The 20061-nt window shown below is 48.1% G+C and overlaps 1 protein-coding gene across 2 annotated transcripts in view; it reads left to right on the forward strand.

The window, feature by feature from the left end:
* The first annotated feature begins 361 nt into the window (after positions 1 to 361).
* Positions 362 to 20061, forward strand: part of FAH (fumarylacetoacetate hydrolase) — a 36971-nt gene continuing 17271 nt past the window's right edge. Inside the window, exons 1-10 of one of the 2 annotated variants that reach the window (XM_005301699.5) lie at positions 362 to 619; positions 10453 to 10563; positions 11906 to 12027; positions 13741 to 13790; positions 15547 to 15637; positions 16152 to 16249; positions 16401 to 16453; positions 17467 to 17566; positions 18682 to 18812; positions 19603 to 19678. In XM_005301699.5, coding sequence (XP_005301756.1) covers positions 539 to 619; positions 10453 to 10563; positions 11906 to 12027; positions 13741 to 13790; positions 15547 to 15637; positions 16152 to 16249; positions 16401 to 16453; positions 17467 to 17566; positions 18682 to 18812; positions 19603 to 19678 — 913 coding nt within the window. In that variant the 5' untranslated portion in view covers positions 362 to 538. The remainder of the gene's footprint in view (positions 620 to 10452; positions 10564 to 11905; positions 12028 to 13740; positions 13791 to 15546; positions 15638 to 16151; positions 16250 to 16400; positions 16454 to 17466; positions 17567 to 18681; positions 18813 to 19602; positions 19679 to 20061) is intronic. The other variant, XM_065559314.1, reaches the window with a different exon arrangement.

A 20061-nucleotide genomic window follows, 5' to 3' on the forward strand; every position in this document is an offset into this window, starting at 1 on the left:
CTTTTGGAACTTCTAAACTGCACAAATTCTAAATGAAAACTGTCTGCTCTCCCCATGGTATCTGAGCTGACAGCTGAGCTGCCCCTTCTGTGTCTAGGTTCTTGTAGGGTCATTTGATACTATCACTTTTATAGCCAAGTGCCCCCAACTTGGGAAATAAATGTATGGCTCCTGGCCCAGCAGGCACATATCTATAGATTCTCCCAGTAATCAAGGGTTCAGGAAGGGGGAACAGTCTTCCCCTCAGTAACCGTACAAAATACTCCTCTCACAGAGGCTCTAGCCAGAAACAGTTAATGGTGCAGAGGCCCCTGCTGCTGAGTCATGCAGAACTCTGGTATTAATTAACCATCTAGCTCACAAGCACGAGCCGGGCTGAAGGGAGTGGGCTGGAGAGCAGCTTCTGGTTGGCTTGAGGCTGAAGAAAAGGGTGGGCCCAACAGATCCACGTTGTCTAATGCAACATGTGGAGGCTCTCTTGGCGTGGTTGTAGCCGAGCTGGGAGTGTGTTTGCACCACAGCTTGCCCTGAGCTCAAAATGTCTTTCATCCAGATAGAAGAGAACTCAAATTTCCCTCTTCAGAACCTTCCCTATGGGGTTTTCTCTACCGAGGAGAAGGTGAGTTATCTGCTGCTTTGTCTTTGTGTTGCAAAGATTGCTGCTGCTGTGGGTGAATCTTTGCTCTGAAGTTCAGAGGCTATGAATGAGGAGGAGGTTTTTTGGTTGTTAGATTGTTTGTTTTCCCAAATGCTGTGTGATGATCCCCAGATGCCAGGGACAGGAAAGGCTTGCCAGGCTGGGAATCTTAGGGGTTAGCTGATTGCACTAGGAAGCTTCAGTGTATATACAGTCTTTTCTTAATTTGATGATGACCTGAGTGCTATTTCTTTAAAGAACGTTAATATTTTCTATAAGTACTTTATATGTATGTAATATGGACTTAATATATTTTCTGCTTTTGAGTATAAAAGTCTATATTTCCTCATGTCTCTCTGTATGCTATAACGTTTTCACTTTTCTTTACCAGCACCATTTTTATTATCTCCTTTATGGCTGAATTTAACCCCTCCTTCCTCTTCCCTCTCAAAGCCCCATTTTAACTTTTATCCTATATACTACTAATCTTAGTTGTATTGTGGAATGTTCATTGTAAGCAATATGAATTGATGTATCTGAAAGCTAAATTTGATAAAAGAAATCTGTGTAAAATATAATTAGGCTTTGACAGTAGATATTGAGAGACAGTTAAAAGTTTATAACCATTAAAACACAAATTGTCAATATCAGATGTCAATATACACAGTCAATATCCTTAAATAAAATTTTAATAAGCTCTCAAGCAGCATTTTTCTTACTTTGCATGTCAGTAAATTTCAACTATTATTGATGAAATATTTTTGTCATTTCCTGTATATACAGTGGAATTGATGTTTACCAACATTTACTGATTAAAAATCTGATCCTTCCAAGCTAAATATCTTTTCAAGAGAGGTTTGTTTTAAACATGATAGTGGTCTACAGGGCCACAATTATAATCCTATAAATTAAGGGCCTACCCTTCATTTTTTCCCTAATTAGGATTGGGAGTCAGGAGATTTGGGTTCTGTTCCTAACCCTGCAATTGACTAGCTGAGTGACTTTGAGCAAGTCAAGTCTCTTCTGTATCTTCTATATTAGTGGTTTTCAACCCGTGATCCATGAACTCCTAAAATTTCCAAAGGGGTCCACGCATCCATTTGAAATTTTGTAGTGGTCTGCAAATGACTCAAGGCTGAAAACTATTATTCTATATATTTAATGTTCCATTCAATGCATATGTGCAGGGACCACACGGTGGGACTTACATTTTCTGAGACACGGTTGGTGAGGTCCTATCTTTTATTGAACCACCTTCTGTTGATGAAAGAGAAGTTCTTCTTCGAGTGCTTGCTCATATCCATTCCATTAGGTGTGTGCGCGCCGCGTGCACGATCGTCGGAAGATTTTTACCCTAGCAACACCGGCGGGTCGGCTGTGGAGCCCCCTAGAGTGGCGCCTTCATGGCGCTGAATATATACCCCAGCCGACCCGGCGCCCCCTCAGTTCCTTCTTACCGCCCCTGACGGTCGTTGGAACTGTGGAGCGCTGCTTAGCTGTTCTCCACTTTCCCTAGCTTATCTTGTTGTATCATAGTTGTAGTTATAGTTATAGTCCTAGAGTTTGTTGTAAATTAGTTAAGTAGTTTTAAAGTTGTTCTAAGTAGTCCAGGGGATTAAGGGGGTCGTCTCCCCCCTTTCTCCCCCGGCCGCGGGGCCGGGCTCATGCCCAACGCTCCCGGCTTCAAGCTGTGCGCCTCCTGCGCTAAACCTATGCCCACGAGCGACCCGCACGACTCCTGTCTGAAGTGCCTGGGAGAGTCACACCAGACAGACAAGTGTAAAATCTGTAAGGCCTTCCGTCCGAGGACCAAGAAGGAGCGGGACTTTCGGCTCAGGCAACTTCTGATGGAGGCGGCTCTTAGCCCGGACACTCCCTCCACGAGCAAGGCCCCGGCACCTAGCACCTCGGTGCGCAGTGCCACGGCGGCACCGACTGCGACGACCACGCGAGTGGCGTCAGACAAGCCTCCCCGGCACCGGACCTCGTCGGCACCGCAGACACAGCAAGTGCCTCGGCGCCGGTCCTTATCCCCAGGGCATAAAAAAGCCCATAAGACGGGGACATCCGTGCCGAAGACGCCAGCTCCCCCAGTGCCGGGGGTAGAGCCGCGTCCGCCAGTGGAGCACCGGAAACAGGTGCCTCCGGCACCGTCGACTCCGGCGCCGAGGCCGTTGAGTCCGGTGCAAATAGCGTCTCCCCCCAGGCCGGCGGTGATACAGTGCCTCCCGTCGACTCCAGAGACCTTCGCGGCGGCGAGAGACTTAATAGCTCTCACGGAGCCGGCACCGCCTCAACCACCGGCACCGACTGCACCGCTGACTCGCACGGTCCAGTCGAGGGGGAAACCTGCCTTAATGCGCCCGCCATCACAAGGGCTGGAACCTCGGCACCGATCCAGGTCCCGAAGCAGGTCCCCACGCCGCTCGCAGTCCCGGCACCGAATACCGTCTCGGCACCGGTCGTACTCGCGGCCAAGATCTTCTTCGCGGCACCGCTCTTCGTCTCGGCACCGATATGATCGTCGGCACCGATCAACGTCGAGACGTAGCTCTCGGCACCGCTACGGTCGACGCTCGACGTCGAGGGGTCGCTCCCGGCACCGGGCATACTCCAGGTCCTCGTCGAGGTCCAGATCCGACTCCCGGCACCGACGAGGTCATCGGCACCGGTCGCGGTCCCGGCACCGATCGCCGGCACCGCGCAGAGATAGATCATCTCCGGACCGGCACCGTGCGGCACCGCAGCCCACCGGGATGGTTTCATCTCTCTCGGCACCGCCATGGCCGTCAAGATCGGTGTCTCGTTCCTCGGAGGACCTGTCGAGATCGGCATACCCCCCTCAAGGGCACGCCGAGGAACAAAATTTCGGCCACTGGCAAGAGATGGCAGAGGACCACTCTCATGGACCATCTCACTGGTCGTTTTGGACCCCGTGGGCGTACCACCAAGAGCAAGGGGCTCCAATACCATCGACCTCTCGCTCGGGTCACTCGGTCAGAAGGGCCCCAGAATCCACCATCTCTCGGCCTCCGCCAGGAGGCATGGAGGCTTCGGTGTCCACGCCACCCGACACCAGGGACCCAAGTGCAGGTGATGCCCCGGCCCAAGAGCAAGGGGATCAGGACCCCCCCTTGGATCCGGTACCACCGGAGGCATCCTCTTCCTCCTCTCCGGACGAGGCAGTGGCGGGCACTTCATGTACGGGTCCCCCTCCGATAGATCTTCGGGCTCACCAGGATCTCCTGCGTAGGATGGCCCGTAATATGGACCTGCAGGCGGAGGAGATAGTGGAGGTGCACGACCCGATCGTGAACATCCTTGGAGCAGATGCCCCATCGAGGGTGGCGTTACCTCTGATCCGCACGATACAATCGAATGCGGATACGATATGGCAAACTCCTGCCTCCATTCCACCCACAGCGAGAGGGGTGGAAAGAAAATACTTTGTCCCCTCTAAGGACTATGGGTACTTGTATACCCACCCCCAACCGTGTTCACTGGTGGTGGAATCAGTGAATGCACGAGAGCGCCACGGCCAGCAGGCTGCAGCGCCTAAATCAAAAGAGGCTAAGCGGCTCGATCTGTTTGGCCGTAAGGTTTACTCAGCCGGAGGGCTACAACTTAGAGCGGCGAACCAACAGGCGCTACTGAGCCGCTACAATTTCAACTCCTGGAACTCTATGGGGAAGTTTAAGGAGTTGATTCCCCAAGAGTCCAGGGAAGAGTTTGGAGCCATGGTAGAGGAGGGCAAGAAGGTGGCTCGGACCTCCTTGCAGGCCTCCTTGGACATTGCAGACTCAGCGGCGAGGACCCTGGCTTCGGGTATCGCTATGCGCAGGATCTCCTGGCTTCAGGTTTCGGGTTTGCCTCCGGAGCTGCAGCAAACCCTACAAGATCTGCCTTTTGAGGGTCATGGATTGTTCTCAGATAAGACGGACTCTCGCCTGCAGAGCCTCAAGGACTCGAGAACAATCATGCGCTCCCTGGGGATGCATGTTGTGGGCCCCCAGCGCAGGCCATTTAGGCCGCAGCCTCAGCGCTTCTACCCCCCCCCGCCTCGTCAGAGACAGGACTCGGCCCGGAGGCGAGGGCGAGGTGGTAGAAGAAGGTGGACCGGCCCTCAACCCGGCCAGAACCAGGGGCCACCTAGACCACCTTCAGGCCCCAGGCAGAACTTTTGAAGGTGCGGTCGAGGACGGCGCCCCAGTCATCCCCCAGGATCCAGCCCCCTCCTTTCGGGATCGCCTCTCCCACTTCCACCGTGCTTGGTCCCTTATAACTTCGGACCGTTGGGTCCTCCGCACGGTGGAGAGGGGATACGCTATCCAGTTTTCTTCATTTCCCCCCTCCTCCCCCCCTTCCCCGTCCCTCTTCAGGGACCCTTCTCACGAGCAACTTCTTATACAGGAAGTCTCTACGCTCCTCGCCATGGGGGCCATAGAGGAGGTTCCGATGGATTTAAGGGGCAGGGGATTCTATTCCCGTTACTTCCTCATCCCCAAGTCCAAAGGAGGTCTGCGACCCATCTTGGACTTGCGCGGACTCAACAAATTCGTAGTAAAGTTGAAGTTCCGCATGGTCTCTCTGGGGGCCATTATCCCTTCCCTCGATCCTGGAGACTGGTTTGCCGCCCTCGACATGAAAGACGCATACTTTCACATTGCTATTTACCCGCCTCACAGACGCTTCCTCCGATTCGTGGTAAACAGGGTGCACTACCAATTTGCAGTCCTTCCCTTCGGCCTATCCTCGGCCCCACGGGTGTTCACGAAATGTATGGCTGTCGTGGCAGCGTACCTTCGTCGGCAAGGGATACAGGTGTTCCCGTACCTAGACGACTGGCTGGTACGCGGTCGCACCAAGGAACAAGTTCGCGATCACGTCCACATAATAGTGCGCACATTCAACAAGTTGGGTATCCTACTCAACAAGGACAAATCCACTCTAGAACCTACCCAGAGAATAGAATTCATCGGTGCGGTTCTAGACTCCAGACGCGCACAAGCCATCCTGCCAGACAATCGCTTTTGCACCATCACGAGCCTCATCCAAGGACTCAAGGCCTTCCCAACTACCACGGTGAGGTCGTGCCTTACCCTCCTGGGTCACATGGCTTCCTGCACGTACGTAACCAGGCATGCCAGACTTCGGCTTCGCCCACTCCAGACCTGGGTGTCATCAATATACCGCCCACATCGGGACAGCCTGAATATGGTGGTCACAATCCCGAACTCGGTCCTGACCTCCCTCACATGGTGGCTAGATCACAGTGTAGTTTGCGAGGGGATGCCGTTTCACGCCCCACAACCCTCTCTGCACCTGGTCACAGACGCTTCATCTCTGGGTTGGGGCGCCCATCTCAACGAGCACCATACCCAGGGCCTGTGGACGGCACCTCAGCTAGCCCTACACATCAATGTTCGGGAACTGATGGCGGTGCGCCTGGCGTGCCAGGCATTTCTCAATCTCCTACGGGGCCGCTGTGTGTTAGTTCTCACCGACAACACCACGGCCATGTTTTACATCAACAAGCAAGGAGGAGCACGTTCGTCAATTCTATGCCAAGAGGCCATTCGCCTGTGGGACTTCTGCATCGCCCACTCAATCCATCTCACGGCATCGTTCCTCCCTGGAGTCCAGAACACTTTAGCGGACCGACTCAGCAGGTCCTTTCAAACGCACGAGTGGTCTATCCGTCCGGACATCATACATTCCGTCTTCCAGAAGTGGGGGTTTCCCCAGATAGACCTGTTTGCATCTCGAGACAACAGGAAGTGCCACGTGTTCTGCTCCCTGCAAGGTCGAGCCCCGGGCTCCCTCTCGGATGCGTTTCTCCTTCTCTGGAAGGACCACCTGTTTTATGCCTTCCCTCCGTTTCCTCTGGTCCACAAGGTACTGCTCAAATTGCGCAGAGACCAGGCACAGGTAATTCTGGTCGCTCCAGCGTGGCCGAGACAACATTGGTACACCACGCTGTTGGAACTCTCGGTTCAGACACCGATCCCGCTTCCGTTGTATCCGGATCTCATCACGCAGAACCACGGCCGGCTGCGTCACCCCGACCTGCAATCACTCCACCTCACGGCGTGGCTGCTCCATGGTTCACCCAGGCAGAGCAACAGTGTTCACACTCTGTCCAACAGATTCTGCTGAGCAGTAGGAAGCCCTCAACACGGACCACATACTTGGCCAAGTGGAAGCGGTTCTCCTGTTGGTGCGAACAACGAGCCACGTCCCCATTGCACGCACCTATTCCTCTTATTTTGGAATATCTCCTCTCCCTAAAACAGCAGGGGTTGGCGATATCTTCAATTAGAGTTCACCTGGCCGCTATATCGGCCTTCCATCCAGGGGAACTCGCGTCCTCGGTATTCTCTAACCCGATGGTCGTTAGATTCCTCAAGGGCTTAGACCGGATGTACCCACAACAACGTCAGCCCGTTCCGACGTGGGACCTCAACCTGGTTCTCTCCAAGCTCACAGGTCCTCCATTCGAGCCACTGGCCACCTGTTCACTTCTGTACCTATCCTGGAAGACAGCCTTCCTCGTAGCCATCACCTCAGCAAGGCGCGTTTCTGAACTCAGGGCGCTTACATCCGAGCCCCCTTACACAGTTTTCCATAAGGATAAAGTGCAGCTTCGTCCACATCCTGCCTTTCTCCCTAAGGTGGTTTCTCCATTTCATATCAACCAGGATATATTTCTCCCGGTCTTTCACCCTAAACCACATGCTTCTCGCCAGGATCAACGTTTGCATTCTCTGGACGTACGCAGGGCCCTGGCCTTCTATATTGACCGCACAAGGCCCTTTAGAAAGACGACGCAACTCTTCGTTGCAGTGGCCGACCGAATGAAAGGCTCACCGGTCTCATCACAACGCCTATCCTCCTGGATTACGTCTTGCATCCGGACTTGCTACGACCTGGCAGGTGTCTCAGCACCCCACCTCACCGCTCACTCCACGAGGGCCCACGCTTCCTCGGCGGCTTTCCTGGCGCAAGTTCCGATCCAGGACATTTGTAGAGCTGCGGTTTGGTCGTCAGTCCACACGTTTACAGAACACTATGCACTAGTGCAGCAGTCCAGGGACGATGCTGCCTTTGGTTCAGCGGTTTTGCACACAGCAATGTCTCACTCCGACCCCACCACCTAAGTCGGGCTTGGGAGTCACCTAATGGAATGGATATGAGCAAGCACTCGAAGAAGAAAAGACGGTTACTCACCGTTGTAACTGTTGTTCTTCGAGATGTGTTGCTCATATCCATTCCAAACCCGCCCTCCGTCCCCACTGTCGGAGTAGCCGGCAAGAAGGAACTGAGGGGGCGCCGGGTCGGCTGGGGTATATATTCAGCGCCATGAAGGCGCCACTCTAGGGGGCTCCACAGCCGACCCGCCGGTGTTGCTAGGGTAAAAATCTTCCGACGATCGTGCACGCGGCGCGCACACACCTAATGGAATGGATATGAGCAACACATCTCGAAGAACAACAGTTACAACGGTGAGTAACCGTCTTTTTTCACGCTTACACGGAGCTTTTCTTCAGGTCTGAAGAAGTTGACCTGAAGAAGCTATGACCTCACCCACCCTTGTCTCTCTCATATCCTGGGTCCAACACAGCTACAACAACACTTATATTTTCTGGCCATACAAGAGAAACATGACACAGGTTTTGAAAGAAGCCTAATTTGGGTTAATCTATGGGAACTGGGTCCCTAACAGCTGGTCTACACTAGGGGGGGAGGGGGATCGATCTAAGATACGTCTACTTCAGCTACACTATTCTTGTAGCTGAAGTTGCATATCTTAGATCGACTTAGAATCACTTACTTCACGTCCTTGCGGCGCGGGATCGACAGCCGCCACTCCCCCGTCGACTTTGCTTCCGCCTCTCGCCGAGCTGGAGTTCAATCAGGGATCGATTGATTGCATCTACACTACACACGATAAATCGATCCCCGATAGATCGATCGCTACCCCCCGATCCGGTGGGTAGTGTAGACGTACCCCTAGACTCCTTTTGAAAATCACACCACGTACCTCCAATTTACTGTTCAATGCTGCTGTTTGCAACAGATTACATTCACGTGCACATTTAGCCATGAAACACCCGCCCCACACAAACACACATCGTAAAAGAGAGAGCTGGCAAGCAGATACCTCTGGAAACAGAGAAGCTGGAGGATTATCAATGGTTAATGGGCATTGCAGAGCCATCATAATGGTTCTCAGTTAGGCAAAAACAATGCTAGAGACTATCAGTAGTAGTTTAAAAATGAATTCCAGCATAGAAGAGCCTTGGCTCTAATTATCTGGTGTTTTGCAAAGATAAACGCTGGATGATGAAACCAAGGGCATGTCTACACTGCAATAAAACACTTGTAGCTGGCCTTTGTTAGCTGATTTGGGCTCAAGCTGAGTTTGGGCTCTGGGACCTCATGAGTGGGAAAGGTCCCAGAGCCCAGGCTTCAGCCCGACCCAGCTAACACGAGCCAGCTTAACCCTACGTTGCAAATTTATAGCCCCGCAGCCCGAGCCAGCTAACATGGGCTAGCCATGGGTGTTTTACTGCAGTGCTGACATGCCCTTAATCTGTTTCCAGATGCGTGTTTGTGTGTTACTGCCTAGTGCACTTTTTCCTTCCCTAGTAACTAATCTTTATTGTACAAATGTCTCAAATTTTTTTTAAAATGATTAAGATGATTTTATATCTTTTGGAAATTAATGTCCTATCACAATATTATAATAATCGCTCAGTTAAAATAACTGATTTTATTTAGGGCTACAGGTTACAAATTAACTTGTGCAGCCCTGAGATGTTTCTGGCAGGAATGCTTGCTGAATAAACATCTAGGATTATTTTCGTGCAAATCAGATTTGGGGTCTTGTTCAAAGAAGAGAGGCTAAAAGCGGTTGTTTTTTAATCTGTACTGGTTTTATTCTATTTTCATTGAGACAAAATTGAATATCTGTACTTTTGTTTGGGATGAAATTGGTTACTGTGGCTATATTTCATTTAAATTCACTACCAGTTGGAACTTGTGTTTGTAATGCCAAAGCCTCTTTATGATTTCAGCATAGCTGTGGTAGGGAGGATGTGGTCTGTGCCACTGCAAAGGTAGCAGTGCAAGTTCTGAGTTTGTGTAGGTCCTGTAAAAACTGTCACAGATGAGCAGGTTTTTTGCTTTTGTTTGTTTTTATTTTCATTTCTTTACACATGGAGGGAACCTTCCACACCAGCCTTTCCTCTTTCCCGTGTGGAAGGATAGATCAGTGATAAGAGTACTAGCCTGGGACTTGGTTAACTCAGATTCAGTCCCCTGCTCTGCCACAAGCTTCCTTTGTGACCTTGGGCAATCACTTAGCGTCTCTCTGCCTCATCTGTAAAATGGGGACAATAGCACTTCTCTGCCTCATGGGGGTGAGGGGATAAACCCACAAAGATTGTGAGGCCCTCTGATACTATAGGGATTGGGGGACGGGGGCATATGAGTACCATGGATAGATAGGCAGGGGGGAAGGGCAATATCCTCCTCTTACCCCACCCCTGGAAGGTTGGGGTGGAAGGATGTCCTTCCACCCTCAAAATCTGTGAGGAATTTACCAAAAAAATAGTGCAGCTTCCCCTGCCTTCCTCCTAGATTTTAAAATCAGCAGCTTTTGTCCATTAATTAGAACTATGGTAAGGTAGGCACCGATGTAGCTCCTCAACTCCTGCCCCACTTAAACTCCTTGTACTTCATTATTTTTTCCCCAGAACTCTCATAAGAGCATTATTGGCCACAGGTATAAACATTTTTTTTCCCCATTGTAGCCTAGGCACAGAATTGGGGTGGCAATTGGAGACCAGGTATTGGATCTGAGTGCTATTAAACATCTGTTCAGTGGACCAGCCCTTTCCAAGCATCAGGATGTCTTTGACCAGGTATTTATCATGCAGTTTGACAATGTCCATCTCCACAATGTTTTAAATGGAATGTCATATGAAATTTTAGTGACCCAGGCTCAGATCAAGAGCATTGTGGTAGCTTACATGGAGTTCCTGAGTTGATGGTTTGCCTCTTTTTTTTTTTTTTTTAAGAAAGGAGGGAGGGAAGAGGGATTGGGACTGATTCACCATTGTGGTGATGGTGGTTTATGTCAGTGTAACTGCTGAATGGAATTACTGGCTTAAAACTGGAGCGTAACAGTGCTGGGTTGGCACTGTGTGCACATTGCTGGCCAGATGATTCTGCAGCAATCCACAGAAGCAGTGTTAGATGGTCTAACTATGGCCCCAGTTCAGCAAAGCACAGGCAGGCCTCTCCTTCCTGTGCAGAAGTGGCAGGTGTAGGGGGAGCGCGCACTTAGCCACTCACAAAGAGCACCCGCAATTAAAATTTAGAAAGTAGTAAAATAAATGAGCTCTCCTAACGGTTTCTTTCATCTGATTAAGAAGTGCACTATGGAGTGAAATCCACCTAGTTCAGAGGGCCAGTACCAAGGTTTATACACCACTCCAGTTCCACTTAAACCCCTACATTTCTGGCATCTTCATGAGGAGGAATCTCCAAAAGGAAACAACTTGGATTAAGTGGGATTTAAGTGGTACATAGACCTTGCGGGCTCTCTGCATGGGTGTAAATATAATTTATATTCCGATCACAACTAGTCTTGTCATTGCAAGCTTCCATGGTATTTGAAGATGTAGGTGGATGATGATTTTAATTATTATTATAATTAGATTTATTAATTTATTTGGTTTGCAAGAGCACCTAGGTGCCTCTCTCTCAGACCAGGACCCTATAGTGATAAGTGCTGTAGAAAATCATAGTCCCTTCCCCAAAGAGATTGCAATCTAAGTATGAGGCAACAGATGTATACTGGCTAACAAGTGCGGGAGCACAAAGAAACAATGAGACCATAGTAATGATCGTGATAGGCAGGGTCTCTGCGCACGCAGCTGCCTGTTACTTCAGGATTAGTACACCTCTACCTCGATATAACGCTGTCCTCGGGAGCTAAAAAATATTACTGTGTTATAGGTGAAACCGTGTTATATTGAACTTGCTGTGATCCACCGGAGTGTGCAGCCCCGCCACCTGGGAGCACTGCTTTACCGCATATATCCGAATTCGTGTTATATCGGGTAGCGTTATATAGGGGTAGCGGTGTAATTTAATCTCAGTACTGGTAACATAGGAGATACTTCATGTACCATGTACAGCAAATGGAGCTGAGAAAACAAATGTTCTCTCACACATCTCTACCTTTATACTGTGTTTTAGCCAGCCCTTAATGACTTCATGGGGTTGGGCCATGAAGCTTGGAAGGAAGCTAGAATGTTTCTCCAAAAGCTACTGTCAGCCAGTGAGCCAACACTGAGAGACAACTCTGAGCTACGGAAAAGGTGAGGCATTCGGGAGCTGGAAGTGACTCAAGATCAACACTCGTGATTCCTCATCACATGTACAAAGCACTTTTGGCTCTTCAGCCTTCTCAGGGTCCTGGAGGAGATATTCCCGGAGAGTTGGAGGAGAGGAGCAGAGTGGTTGCTATTATTGTTGAGGCTTGGGAGCTATGGCACACTACTGTTAGAAGCTGCTGGAGTGTAAACAGAACCAATCAGTGCATCACCTAAAGAGGTGTTCTAGCCTCGCTGGCAGAGCGTCCCGTTCCCTGGAGAAGGGTAGTTGAATGTCACTGCAGTTCCAGTCTTCTCTCCCTCCCTTGATGCTTCATTTAACAGTGGCCTTGTGTAAATATTTAACATAGCTCTGGAGAGATGGATCTGTTGTTGTGTAGCTCTCAAGGCCTTTTGTAAACTTAGAAGGCACAATACAGTATCAACCTGAGGTAAACTTTCACGCGGGTTCCTTGCTGTAATGAAATCGGAGCTGGCCGCATATATAGATATCAGTATAGTCCCATGCTGGGCCGACGTTAGGGAAAATGGTGCCCTGGGCAAACGCAGGGGCAGCTCCCTGTACAGTGACCCCTCCCCCCACAGCTGGGGAGTGATGGGGGCAGGAAGCGGGGGTGGGGGGCATGCAGAGCTTCATGTAGCTGGGGGAGGTTCCTAGTGGTGGGTCTGACTCAGCCCTGGGAATGGCCAGTGCAGGGGAGGAGGAAGTCCTGTCCCTCTCCACCCTGCCAGGACTAGCAAGTGGAGCCTGGTGCACCATAGGAGCTCCCAGCCAGGTGCCCCCAACCCTTCCCCTCCCCAACTCCGGGCCCAGCGCTTGGGACTTAAAGGGGCCTTGGCCTGGCTTGGGGGGGGGGTGTGGTGGGAAGAGGGCAGTCGCCCATGTGTGAGGCCAGCCCCGGTCCCATAAATCCCATGCATGCAGCATGAAAGTCAGGGTATGTCTACACTGCAATAAAACGCCTGCCACTGGCCCATGTCAGCTGACTCGAGATGGGGGAAGGGGGGGGCGGCGCTATAAAATTGCAGTGTAGATCCTCCGGATCCCAGAGCTTGGGCACCAGCCTGAGCCCAAACATCGACACTATAATTCGATAGCCCCACAGCCTGAGCCCCGCGGACCTGAATCAGCTGTGGGTGTTTTATTGCAGTGTAGACGTACCCCCAGAGTCCTGAAAGGTTTAGCACTTGTGAGGTCCGAAAATAAGAGGGTCTTAACAGCTGTACTAAGGAGAGACCTTTTGAGCTTTACAGCTGTCAGTAGTAGTATAAAGGCTGTTTGTAGGCCTCCTGCAGGAGGGCAACTGAATCTAAAACAATTGCAATCGCACCTTCCATCCAGTAGAGGGCAGTGAGGACACATACATACTCACCTGCCAGTGCATCCCAATGGATGCATTTCCTCCCATGTAGAAAAAGAGTGAGATCTCCCACTCATGCAGCCCTTCCTGTGCTCTATTGTACATTTCCTCACAGGAGCTTGTAGAATCAGTTAACCACTTCAGTGCAATAGCAGCTTGTACCCTCTGTGCACTTACTTTATACACCACGAGCTAGCACAGAATTGCAGCAAGGCAAGATTTTTTCAGAGCAGATGCCAGAACGTAGTTAGTGCAAAAAGAGACTGAACTTCCTCGAAGCCAGCCCAGGGTGACACCAGCTTTTTTGAGAGTTGTAATCTTTGTTTTGTATTTTTAGAGCATTTGTACCTCAGGCCTCTACTATAATGCACCTTCCAGCTAAAATTGGTAAGTCTCCTGAACTGATATCTACACGATTTGCTTGTATCCACTGAGACTCCCAAATGTTCTAGATGGTCGGATTGTGGCTGTGACAAGGAATGGGTGTAAAGTAGATATTACAGATGATTAATTGCAGGTGCCATCTCTGATGTCACAGATAAAACATGTGTGCGCCATATTTTAACATAGATGTAAGGCCTCCGGAAGCAACTTTTACTAACTTAATCAAATCAAGGTTCCCTGGTGCCACATAATCCCTGAAGTCAGAACTATGTCTCCATAGGCCCATATGACCCCACTGGCTCAAAGCCCTTTTCTTTAGGCAGATGATTATCTTGACTGCAGAACACTGTGTCATGTAACTACAAATAACTTAAGGCTCAGTTGTGCCATTTAGATCCTCCCTACCAGAGCAGTGTCACGCTTGCCCTAAGAGTGAGCACTGGGCTGAATTTTGCATTGAGTTTGCAAGATGACTCCTGGAGGTCCTGGGTTTATGGAGGCTGGGTGCCTGGGGGACTTGTAGCTCTCATTAGGTTAAATTTATTACGTCTGACAATTCTGGAAAGCACCAGAGCAACCATTTCCTCCTATTTCTATAAGGTTGTCTGTCACTATGGTATGTGAGCACATATATTATGACCTTCAGGTGAAGAAAGAGTCAAGACGTACGTGTGTGTGTGTGTGTGTGTGTGTGTGTGGTGTGTGTATGAGGGACTGCTTTTAACAGGGCTGATTAAATACAAACCAAGGAAAGGGGAGAGTGAAATCAGCCTTATTTCTAACCTGTGACCAGTTGAATTTCAAAAACTGTCTCTGCCACCGTGGCCTGCAAGTTCTTCTGCAGTACTACCAAGCCCAAACGTTCAAACAGGTCAGGCACCAGCAATCATGAGTTAAATAAAATATTGTGGAGTTCTTTTTATTCGCCTTCTAGGTTTTGAGCCTTTATGGTACATGTGGGTCAAATTTTAAGCCTTTCTCTGCAACTATAAGGGGAAGCCTTTTTTCTTTAAATGAAAGCTGTGAGTCTCACATAATCACCTGATTCCAGGAGCTGGGGCTATAACAAAATAGTACGAGGCGTGTGATAAAATCACACGAATTGGCAACACTGTTTCTGTCAGTAACTTTGGAACTGGTGCTAGACTGGGGACCTGAAGCCATGTGTGGGCTCATCAATTAAGGGTGGAGCCAGGAAGGGGAGGAAAGTTTCTTATAATCTTTGGTATTTGTCATTCCCACTTCATACATTTTGAGTTCCATCAGGGCCACCAAGGTAATTGAAGTGTGAGTCAAACCATTTCTCAAAAAGGGCACCAGGGGGCAGTAGATGCCCTGTTTACAAAATCCTTTCCTTTGTTAGCAGTATTGCATTCTCAATAGCATCAGCAAAATGAAAATGACAATAGAAAATGGTTAAACTGTACAAAGCACGTGGTTTGTTCATATATTTGTAGCTAATGGGTTGAAATGGTGTGTTTTCTTGCTGCTCTTCACTGCAAGTTTAAAAAAAAAAATAAACAGTTTTGTAGTGTGTAACTTTTACCCTCCACGTGCCGTTGGCAGCCGTCCCCTTTTATAGACTATCTGCATAATTACTACAGTCTTGTGACTGCATGTTTCCAAACTCCTCTACTTCTCTCTCCCTTTCTCCATCCTTTTCAGGGCAACAGAATGTGGAAAGTTTATGCTCCTTTGTTCTACCAGATAATGGTCTTTCATATAGTTGATCTATATTTTGTGCTTTTCTTTTTCCCAGGAGACTACACTGACTTCTATTCTTCAAGGGAACATGCTACAAATGTTGGGATCATGTTCAGAGGGAAAGAGAATGCTTTGATGCCTAACTGGTTCGTAGTTCAGTTATCTGTTTTCTCACATGTCGTGTTTTACACATTTTGCAAAGGCCTCTATAACCTTACAGGAAAATAAGTCCCTAGGGACAGATTTCTAGTTTAGTGTACATATAGCTCTGCTGTGGAGCTATGACGATGTATACCAGCTGAGGATCTGTCCCCCAGTGTCTGAAACGCCACGTCTCCATTCTCCACTATGTCTGAGCTGTGTTTAGTTGTAGCAGAAAGGAGTGACTGTGAGGAGTCCGTTGCAGCTCCCTGATTCAGAGACCGTTTCATCTGAGAGCTGGTTCTTCTCATATAGCAAGACACCAATGATTGCGTGTCAGTAAATAAATCTGGATGCCTAGAAAGGTGGCACCATTCAGAGGAAAAATGTATTCAAAAGTGGTTAGATAACAGGGGAAACTTAGTAACTTACTGTAAAGTGCTTGGAGCTTCCACAGTGCATGGTTCTGGTGATTGTAATACAGCATTTAACACACAATCAATGCTTTGTTTTAACAAGGTTGCACTTACCCGTCGGTTACCATGGCCGTGCATCTTCAGTTGTGGTGTCTGGGACACCAATTCAAAGACCAGTGGGGCAGATGCGACCTGACGATGGTGAGTTCCTGGTCATGCCATTGAAATGCGCTGTTCTCCTTAGCGAGCAGCATGGCATTGGAATATGTTTGGCTGCCTCCTTGTCTTTTCTAGCTTCCTTGCTTGTTTATTTTAGCTTCATAATGCACCTTTCTGTCTGTTTAATTCACAGCTAAACCTCCAGTGTTTGGTGCTTGCAAACTTTTGGACATTGAGTTAGAAATGGTAGGATGTATTTATTGTATTACAACTTTCCCTTTAATAAAAGAGAGTAAAAAGCTGAGCCTGTTATGAAAACATAACATGACATCGGTTATATACATTCTTCTAGCACCTCCCTCTGGGCGGTATATTGCCTGCTGTAGAACTTGCTTCAAAGGGGAGAATTCAATGCCTAAGAGTTGCATGGGAAAAAGAGCCAATTCTAGGCTAACTTCTCTCCAGTATCATTCCAGTTCAAGGGGTATGAAAGACAGTGGCTGCATAATGGGGACAGGTAGGGAGTGTGCATTTTAGTGAGACTCTTGTAGGAAATATATTCATTTTCTATTAGCCCATGGCATTGGCCTGCTAAACCCAGAGTTATGAGTTCAATCCTTAAGGGGGCCATTTTGGGATCTGGAGCAAAAATCTGTCTGGGGGTTGGTCCTGCGTTGAGCCGGGGGTTGGACTAGATGATCTCCTGAGGTCCCTTCCAACCCTGATATTCTATGATTCATGCCCCTTAGCCAGTCTCTAAGCTGATAACCTAATCAGCTGTAGCTGCAAACGGAGGTGGTAGAGGGATGTAGAGAAGGGAAGATTCTTTGGTTAGGCAAACGGGAAGCAGAGTTCGCTGCATAAGATTCTGTTACAGGAACTTAAAACCTCTGCACAGGGAGACTTGATCATATTTCTTAATGGACAAACTATAGGTCTGCGCATGTGGGAGCTGCAGTTTTAATGAGAGTCCCTTTTGGCAAATTCAGGCCCTGAGTTTAATGACGGACTCTTATCAGCTCACTGCTATTCAGGTGGTTTAACCCTGCTCTCTCACATGGGGAAAGGAAAAAGCTGTAACTCTTGTTTCATCTGCACAAGGAGATTCCAGTTAAAGTTAAGGCGGAAAGCAAGTAAAATTGCATTCTACCCTATCTGTCTTGTCTTAGCACTACCTGCGGAGGATTTGTCTTGGTGTAAACAAAGGTTTTATTTTCAAAACTTTTGACTTGGTTAAAGCATTTTCTTCTCCATTTCAGGCGTTCTTTGTAGGCCCCGGAAACAAGTTGGGGGAGCCTATCCCAATCAACAAAGCTCATGAGCACATTTTTGGAATGGTCCTTATGAATGACTGGAGTGGTAATAAGTGTTACTCTGATTCCCTGGGGGGAATGCTTTTTGCTGTTACATGATATTCAAAATATTGACAGATATTGTATTTGTTTTAAATGATAGAAATATAAACTACTCAGGACACTGACGGGCTGAGGGTAGTGGGAATGGAATACAGTCTACAACTTTCAGGCATTGGTTCAAATCCAGCTCAGGTCAGTAGTGACTAAGAGCTACTGCTAATGGAGGTCATCTAGCTATGTATGTGAAATGAGCTGATTTAGGTCTAATTCCTGCTTATCAGGGACATGACATAAAACATCGGCACAGCTGGCGCTCTCAGCAGAGGGTAGCTGTATATTAGAGGGAAAAGAGTTAGCAATTACAACATATTCCCTAGTGTAGACACAGGTGAACACTTTTTAGCTCAATTTAGCTAATCAAGGTGGACCTTAAGATTGATTTCAACTAGTTAAATGGAAGTAAAAGATTCATAGATTCTAGGACTGGAAGGGACCTCGAGAAGTCATTCAGTCCAGTCCCCTGCCCTCATGGCAGGACCAAATACTGTCTAGACCATCCCTGATAGACATTTATCTAACCTACTCTTAAATATCTCCAGAGATGGAGATTCCACAACCTCCCTAGGCAATTTATTCCAGTGTTTAACCACCTTGACAGTTAGGAACTTTTTCCTAATGTCCAACCTAAACCTCCCTTGCTGCAGTTTAAGCCCATTGCTTCTTGTTCTATCCTTAGAGGCTAAGGTGAACAAGTTTTCTCCCTTGTCCTTATAACACCCTTTTAGATACCTGTTAACCCGTGTCTAGGCTAGGGAAAAATATTGTCTGGGTTGGAGTTAGCTAATGTGTTAACTAAACCTGAACTAACATTGGCCTCTCTTTCTAAGCTAGACCTACCCAGAGGATTTTGAACTGTGCTTTTGAGCCCTTCAGATGACTGCTTTATGTCATGGTTTGAGCTATCCTGGGCAAGCGGGTGGTATTTCATTGCTTGTTCAGTGGATGGTGGTGGCTGCTGGTGTGCAGAGCTCTTCATCTGTCCTCTCTATCACTGGCCTGGAGTCCATGTGACTCTCTGAAAATTTCATTATATTGCATTGATTTTCCTTTTTTTTTCAGCTCGAGACATTCAGAAGTGGGAATATGTTCCACTGGGTCCGTTTCTGGGCAAGAGCTTTGGCACAACCATCTCTCCTTGGGTTGTTACTATGGAAGCTCTCATGCCATTTGTGTTGCCAAACCCCGTCCAGGTTAGCAAGAGAACGGCTGGGTCACTAAAAATGATTTGAATGAAAATAGAATGGGGGTCTTTAGGTTCTGAGAACAGAAACGCTTGGTTGTACCAGTACCTTTCTACTGATTTCAAGGCTTGATCCTGCCTCCAAGAGGTGGGATGACATCCTGGCCCCATTGAAACCAATGGGAAAATGCCCATTGACTTCAGCCAGGCCAGGTTTTCAGTCATGGTGCATACAGCTGCATAGCTTTGAAAACCCAAGTGCTTACAATAAATGGTAGGGATGATGAATTCTAGCTAAAATGTTCTGATCAAGAGTCAAACCTGCCCATAGTTTGAGGGTATTTGATTCTATGGTATGTAGCCATTTAATTAGACTTAATACAGTGAAGAGAGTTTACAAGTCGCTCTTCTCTGTGTGAACTAAACAGCTCAGGTCTGAAACTGCAAGCCTTGAGTACACACGGTGTGCCAAATCAGGACAAAGGTACACTAAAATTCTATTTGGTTGGGTTTAACAACCATGTGAAAAATCAAGAGGACTTTTGGAGGCCAAGAGAAAAAAATGCATTTGATTAAATGAATACCTTGTTTAGTGGCATAAACATTTGTGATATAATTATGTATGTGAAACAGTAGCTTGGGCAAATATTCATGAAGGCAAGGGTACTGGAAAAATGCATGCCCTGAGAAAGGGACACATGGTACTCAGCAGAGCCTCGTGAAGAGAGCTGTTACAAAATGTCCCGTCTTTTCTCTTTCCTTTTGGCCTTCAGGCTGTAATGCCTGTTGTATGCTTTTAGGTTCCCAAGCCACTGCCATACCTCTGTGATGAAGAGCCCTATGCTTTTGACATAAATCTCTTTGTCGCTATCAAAGGTACAGTAAATGATTTGTGGAGTTAAAGTGATGTAGAATCTGCCATATGTTTCAGACATTTGTTCCATCAATTCTGCGATCCTGATTTCTGCATAGGGCAATACTTGCTGAGTCAGAGGAAGGTAAAAGAGCTCATAATGTGCCTACTCGCTAGTGCAGGGCTGTGCTATGGAAAACAGTCCCCTTGCGGTGGCTGCATATGATCATTTTACAATCTAAAGAATTATTGTAGATTTTTTTTTTTAATCTTCTGATAGCTCTTAGACACCCAAGCGGGCTCAGCGCGCCACTGTGCTGGCGTTCTGTGGAAACAGAGTAAAAGACACAGTCCCAACTCCAGTGACTTTGCAGTCTAATTTAAAACAAGATGTGGCAAGTGGGTG

Source organism: Chrysemys picta, chromosome 10, assembly GCF_011386835.1.
Source record: "Chrysemys picta bellii isolate R12L10 chromosome 10, ASM1138683v2, whole genome shotgun sequence".
NCBI classification, from domain to species: Eukaryota; Metazoa; Chordata; order Testudines; family Emydidae; genus Chrysemys; species Chrysemys picta.